Below are 7,817 nucleotides of genomic sequence, written 5' to 3'. Positions count from 1 at the left end.
ATGGGCACAAGTTGATGGAGAGGAGGTATAGATTGGACATCCGCAAAAACTACTTCACGGTTAGGGCGGCTAGGAGCTGGAACCAACTTCCAAGGGAAGTGGTGCTGGCCCCTACCCTGGGGGTCTTTAAGAAGAGGCTGGATGCCTACCTGGCTGGACTCGTTTGAGTCCCGTTTCTCTTTTTGGGGTTTTTTGTTGTTCTCCCGCCCTGGCGGGGGGTCGGGCTAGAAGATCTACTAGGTCCCTTCCGACCCTTAATCTATGAATCTATATATAGGAGGAAGCTAGGAAGCCATGGAGCACTACTCATAGCACTACGAACTTAGAAAGAGGGAGATTCTGCCAGGACCACGCTAGTTATTTAGAAGCATGTATATGTATGCACAAGTATGGGAGATCCTTCAATGTGTAATAGTATCTTGACACAAAGAAGAAACTGGGCAAAAAATCCAGCTAACATGTAGATCGACTATAGGGTGAGTACAAAGTTAACTAAAAACAAATATTGAAAATATGGATACTTGAAGCTATTAATAGCAATATAATACAATCTACTACCATCTCAATAATATTTGGTAGCACTTGGATTAGGAAACTACAATGCTAGGCACTTCAATGCATCATCATTTCACATAAATCTGTTTCAGGGTATACAAACCTGGACAAAAATGCCCACAAGAGCTGGTATCTGACAAGCATGACATGGTGAACTAAAAGGCTCTCTACATTCATCATGTTAACTCACTTTATTAACAAATTATAGAAAACAGTATAGAACACAGATCTATTGATATCAGTTGTGTGTCAGTGTGTAGCCTGCGTATCACTGTAGGAATCTTAAAAGAGGCCAAACACATTTACCCAAAATCCCTTATGATCAACAAATAAATTTCTTTTCTGGAACATGATGACAGAATAAAAACCAATGTTGACAGGGAGCACATTACATTTCTATATAAAGCTAAGAGAAAGTTGAAATAGTCAGCCATGTGAACAGGTTCTCTTTATTGAAACCCTCAGAATGATTAAAAAGGACCAAATGGTGAATTTCCATGCCAAACAGAAGTTCTCACCTAATTAACTGCATTCTAATTCATATGAAGGAACAAACAAAATTCAAGAACCCATGTTTTCCTCTGAATGAACTTAAATGAATCATTCTATCTTAAATTTTTCTTTTAAGTTTATCAGAAAATTAGATAATGATCTTTACATGGCAATACACACGTTATTGAAGACAGGTGTCTCCTATTTCCTTAAAATGAAAATGGCAGTAAAATGGGTTGAAATAATCAAATGGCTTATATTATTTTTCCAAAATGTGCAAGACCCACTTCCCCATGAATCGCATTTTGTATTTGAATGCCTCAAAGTATCCATTTAAAAGTTAATGCGGCAACAAATTAAAAAGGCCAGATCCATAGTAGGCTTTCTTACTGTTAGAAACATCTGGAGAACTATTTTAACATCTTTCTTGCTAGAAAATTACTAGCAATTTTGAAAGCTAGTCTAGATAGGAAAAATATATATATAAATAAGGCCACTGCTTACTGGATTTACAATGCAGTGCTTATTCAACCCAACTTTTGCTGGGAAAGATAAACCAGTCTCAGCACATACAAAAACAGCCCATTTTTAAATTTCAGAACACTTAAAATATGACAGTTTCTCTACTATAATTTATTCCTTGTGCATGTATTATGCAGCACCCTTTAGGTACATGATCACTTACTGTATTCTCAATTGAACTCCTGCCTCATTCAATGCACAGAATGAAGAATACTCACCAACTGGTAGCCATTTAATATTTCTTTAAACTCTTACTTAACACATAGCACTGTACCTTATTTACTGTACACCTTCCAAACCTTAAACTGAATTCATATGTTCATTGTGGATGTTTCTATGACTCTCATCACTATAACATAATTACTTTGCAAACACAGCACTCTTTTAAAATAAGGCAGCATTTATTCCCCCTTTTTTTTTTTTTTTTAAAAATACACAGAGGGATAGGCTCAGGCACAGAAAGATGAAGCCTAAAAATAACAAGTGTCCACTGGTTTTCAGCTCAATTGGACACACTCAGGGCCTAATGCGTACTGATATTTTACAAAATTGACTATGCTTAAATAGTGCTGCTGATTTTAGTTTTATGTGAGAGTTTTCAATATTAATGTAAATCAGGCCCGAAATGTCTTAAGCTGGACACCCAGAAAATGACAAATACATTATTAATGACCACACAAGTTTTAGATTCAGAAGGCAAAGCCAGCATGAAGTAGGAAGTCTATGACAAGTGCCTTAAGCCTCATGATTCTCTGCTCTTGCAATCTCTGGTTTTCTTTCCTCTGTACCTTCCAATTTCTACAACAAATGATGCAGTAGCCTCTTCCACAAGTCTCATTCATTCCCTGAGCAAAGTCCATGTACTGCAATGAATCAGGCAAAGGAGCCAATAGGGGAAAAAAAAAAAAAGCATGTGATCAAGTAACTAAGAACTATCAATGGACCAAATTTTCTAATTTGTGAATACTTGGCTTCATCGGGAGAATGCTAGTGTTGTGAAGGCTTCCACATAACTTCAGATTTTTAAAAAACAAATGGAAAACATGGAAATGTTACTGTGTGGCAGTACGTGGTAACTGCACCCTTCGGAGTCACTACAATCTTTACCACATGCACTAATGCAGTGGCATTACAAAAATACACTAATAGCAATGATCTGTTATTTATCCTCTACCAACCAGCCAGGGGGTGGGGAGGTTGCAGGGTGGGAAGGGATGAGATCTGTCAGTGAGTTTTTAAAGCTACTGTTACTGTATGAAGAATCTGTGGGCTCAGAAATCCCAGGTTCTATCCCGGCTTCTGGAAGAAGACTTGCTATGATTCCAAGACCCTTCTGGCCCAATCACTTGGCATTATTTCATTCCACATATTCAGCTTTTTTCTTTTATCCATCTCCCTCTGTTCCTGTTCTCCACCTGCTGCCTTCAGCATCTCCCCCATCTACATTAATCTCCCCCAACTGCTGCCTTCTCTACATTGCTGGGTGCCTCTTACCTTTCAAACTTTTAGAAAGCTGGGACAAGCTAAACTGTGTGCAACTATCTGATTGTTTCAGTATGCTCATTCTTACCAAAGAATTGTCAAAGGTCTTAAATGCTATATATATATATGGTGGCAGCGGGAAGAAAGTAGCACAATACTGTAAAATAGCCTGTATTAAAAAAAAAGCAATGCCTGTCCTTAAATTTCACAATGTACACGATTAAAAACTGTTGTAAATCAAAGATTTCAAACACAATGTAAACATTTGTGTTGGTTAGTAAGAGACACCACACACATTCAAATAATATGCAGTATTGCTATTTTAAGCTTTAACATATCTGCCTTCTACATTGCTGTTCTAAAAAGAGAAAGCTATCCTTGGAGTCTGTACAGGCTGTTCAGTATTTTATGCAGTTAATACAGCTGCTTGACATTTTTGAACATTCTCTTCCAGAAGACAGAATTCATCTTCCTATAGAATTGAAAAAGATATTTTCAAAAGAATTAAAAACTAGTATAAGAGTATCCAGATTAATAGGTATCCTAAACGCACAGTAATATAGCTTTAGCCAAGAACTTGTAAACAGTGGTGAATACAAAATGCATCCATGGATCAAAGTGTTTCCAGAATTATATTGAATAAAGAGAATGCCCAAATAATACAACAGGAGGGGGGAAAAAAGTTGAGAAACAGAGTATATGCTTGCTAAACAAGAATTAGGTTTATTTAGCTAGTGAATCACCTAGAGGAGTAAATTTTCACTTCCATGATAGCAATCTGTCAGGCTTGCAAACACCCAGAAATAGGAATTAAAGATTATTTTAAATGTAGTTATAAAGGTCATAAAAAGTCTGATTTAGACTGAGGTACATTTACTCAAAACTGAGATTCATTGAGTGGTAGCAAACAAACAGTTCCTCAGACAAATGCACTTTTTTCAGTATACATGTTACAGAAAAAATAAAGAAATGTGCATTAGCTGGTGTTTTCCACCAAGCTGCATATTAATATTCTCTTACACCAAACAGTTTGAAACAAGGGAAATGTCATTCTAATATAATTTCATGTTACGTTTCATTTGGCTAAACTGCAGCTTAAAGTTGCTTTGCCATATTAAAAGTTTACTACAATAATTTTCACATGAACATTTAGACTTGAGTTTTACTCCAGGACTAAATATGGCATGATTTTGCTTTTAATCTGTTGAATAGCTAAAAACTGACAATTAAAAAAAAAAAGAAAAACCTACAAAGAAAAAATAAGTTGAAGCAATGTGAATCTCACATCATTGAACCACTTCTAATGGTTAATTGTTAGTATTTAACAAATTCAAAGAGTTAATGAATCCTTGCATTCGTTTCGTCTCCTGTGCCTTAGCTAGGATGCATAAATACAAAAGACAGCAGATACTGGTAAAAGCTTCAGGACAGAAAGTGCTTGACGAAGTTACAGTTCTCAAGTGTGTTTGGTGAGAGAGTATAAGGGCAGATGCACTGATGAGAACCATTACAAGAGTCAATTTTGTGTTAAAGTGTTCAAAGATGTCACCTTAAGCAGAAAAAAGCTTTAATAACGTCTTCTTAGACATATTAGGCATTTCCAGAGTCTACATCATTAGTGTTGTAATTCTAGCAGGACATCTCCGTACAGTTATTGTTTGTTTCTATTTCTCTCCTGAAAGAAAACAAAAACACAAGAGGAAATACAATTAATACAAACAATTCCACATTAAATTAGGTTCCCATCTCCTTAGAGCTGTTCTGTTGCCATCAATTACTCATGGCTTTCTTTAAAGCCTCCAGCAAGCTTTACAATAAACCAACTCAACGTTCCACATACATTCAGGCCAGTTAAAAGCTTAGTTCACACTAACATTTTAAAATAAAATGCACTTCCTCCTGGCAAGTACAGGACCAATTAAAAGCTACATATATTCAACTGATAAATCAGCTGTTGAAAGAAAAAAAAGCCTCCCACTGTACATTTACGTATTGCTGTGTAAAAACATTTACTTCGGCTAGTAAGACAGCCATTGCACTGCTTGAACAGAATATAGCAAGAGATAACCTTTTGCTTACCTACCATCACAACAAAAGGTTATCCTAAATGTACTGCTTAGCTAGGCAGCAAAAAATGTACTATATAAAATTAGCAGAGCATTAGGTTTCCTTGAGTCTATTTACTAGGGTTCTATAAATTGAAGTTTCTATAAAATTACAGTCCTACTACTTAATCTGAAGCCTGCTGAAGCCTACAGGAGTCTGTTAAGTATTGTGCCTGGGATCAAGCCTTGGTGGAACAAATTTTGTCACTACTGCCCTTATGAAAACAGGTCTAGCAATGAAGGTCTATGTCTACTACCAGATACGGCTAAGTAAAAAACAGCAGCAGAAAATCATGGGACCAAGACACTGTACCATTTGTAAAAAATAGTTTTCCTACAAAAAAAGGCAAAAAGGTGATGGTAAGGGGAAGGACAGATATGACAGTAGAACACAGCAAGACTTTAAGAACACAGTAACCTGCAAAAGATACCTATTTGTCTGAGTCAACCCAAGAACAAGACTGAATTCCCATAAAAGCAATATGCCATATGGAATCGATAATGATATTACATTAGATGTTGACAAAAATTCCACAGGTGCAAAACGACCCATTCAATCCAATTAAATTTTAAAAAGTGCAAAATCTTGAAGCCAATTGAAAATGTTTCATGATCTGAAAAACGTATCCATAAAGATTTTTCACAATTCCTAGTGGCTTTCACAATTGTACTGTATCTAACAGACAGTGAACAAAACCTCCCTTCTTCCCACTGACTGGCACAGGAAAAATTATTTCTTAAAGAACTATTTTTAACACTGCCCAGTCCCTGCTTTGGTATTACTAAAAGCCACATGCATATTCTAATTTCCCTTTGGATGAAAGCTATTGAAACTGCCAATAAGCACTTTTCTCCAGTTCCGATCTATACTTCCTGATGTACCCCAAGTGTCTTTTTCTGCAGAGTTTAGGATAAGCAATTTTTTCTATGACATTTCATCTCGATTTGTTCATGCACTCATGATTCAACAGGTGCATTAACACAGCAGTTCTCAACCTTTTGCACCTTACATCCCACCTATGCAAGTTCAAAAAATCCTGGTCCCAAGGGTTGATGAGCGGGGGGGCGGGGGCAGGCATCCACCAGCAGCCAATCAAAGCACACAGAAGTGAAACCAGAAATATCAAGTCCAAGTCCCACCTAGAGGACCTTTGTATCCCACTGGTTGAGAAACCCTATATTAACACACTATATAAAGGCATTTTATACTTTTCTCAAAATCTGTGTAAAGAAAGGGGGACCCCCTCCCCGCCACACACTCGAGCAAGGAAAATCAACCCATTTTTGTTAGGTTGTTTTGCACCAATTCTGCAACAAACTACATAAAAATGGAACCCAGCGCATCAATACGTGCTAGAATGAGGTACTTTTTGCACCTAAAGACTGAATCCCAGCTTTATTTGTCATGTAACATGGTGAAACTATACAGTGCACCTACAATTATTTACAACAGGAACGAAGTAGGAAATCCTGAATAAATTTGTCCATGCTACATGAAAAGAGAACATACAATAGCCACAGATGACAAGTTTCCCTTATTATTAAGTTAGAAACTAGCTGAAGGCTCAAACTGTTTCAAAAGTCGTTTCTGATGTTAAAGCCTTGCAACTACTCAAAATGATGTATACTGAGATCCTTCATCCTTCAAAAACATTTTTTAAAAATTACATGTAGTTTTTGGGCCAGGCTCTGGCGTGCAATTTGTTTACTTGCATAACCAAAGCAGTGTGAAGGAATTTGCATTGGAGTAATATCCAGAATCTGTAGTGAGAACAAGGAACTCGCTGTCCTGAACGTTTTGCAGATAAAACAAGATAGTTTATGCCCAAAAGGTTTATAGTTCAAGAGGTACAAAATTGTAGGGAAACAGTTATCAACATTTTACTACATACTTTCCATAGTACAAGGATACACTGGCAGAAGTGCCAAGAAAGAATAGCCCTTTTTAAAATATGAAATTAACGAGGCATTAATATATATTAGTGTGATACTAATGTATTTATTAGGCAGCTAAAAGTACCTGACTTTTGGCTTTATGCCTCCCTGTGTATTGTAAAGCAAAAATAGCCTACTAATGCACAAGCTGTCAAAGTTTATGGCTGTATTATTAGCAGACTTCCACTGAAAAGAGCAATCTGAAGTGATCAGAGAACATGAAGTGATTTCCATCTAGTGAGAATTGCGTGTTTCTGGAATGTTTCACATTATGTTTGCAAAAGTTGCAAAAACCTAACTTCTATAAGGGGCCACACGGTTTTTTGGTTAGTCTTTCCCCGACCCAAACCTCAACACAGTAATTAGAGACCATGATTATGCCTATTTGTACTTCATACGCACCTGCTGGACTCAGTATACACTTAAATGAAAAAAAAAAAATAGCCTTAAAAGAAATCTCCAAACAAAACAGTTTCATGTTCAGCTCAATTTTTCTAAAGCACAATGATCTAAACAGTTAACCTAACCATATCTGTTGCTTCAAGGATGGTGATATCTGATGGCTCTTAAAATTGTACATTTTCAACTCAGAAAATAAAGGACCATTTTGAAACAAACACTTCCCCTCTCGATTCAAGCATACGTGTCAGGTAGTATTTTTTCGCTTTACATATGTACAAGCAAACCCGAACAACTAAAAACCTTTTTTTTTTTTTTTTTTTTTTT

General features: G+C 36.5%; 1 protein-coding gene across 2 annotated transcripts in view; it reads right to left on the bottom strand.

The window, feature by feature from the left end:
* Positions 1-988: 988 nt before the first annotated feature.
* YTHDF3 (YTH N6-methyladenosine RNA binding protein 3) overlaps positions 989-7,817 on the bottom strand; it is a 44,835-nt gene continuing 38,006 nt past the window's right edge. For both annotated transcript variants that reach the window (XM_019527725.1, XM_019527724.1), the window contains exon 6: positions 989-4,726. In XM_019527725.1, coding sequence (XP_019383270.1) covers positions 4,703-4,726 — 24 coding nt within the window. In that variant the 3' untranslated portion in view covers positions 989-4,702. The remainder of the gene's footprint in view (positions 4,727-7,817) is intronic.

The sequence above is a fragment of the Gavialis gangeticus genome, unplaced genomic scaffold, assembly GCF_001723915.1.
Source record: "Gavialis gangeticus isolate Ggan-Ray unplaced genomic scaffold, GavGan_comp1, whole genome shotgun sequence".
Lineage (NCBI taxonomy): Eukaryota > Metazoa > Chordata > Crocodylia > Gavialidae > Gavialis > Gavialis gangeticus.
The sequence above is the reverse complement of the archived record's forward strand: the minus strand, read 5'-3'. Positions and strand labels throughout refer to the sequence as shown.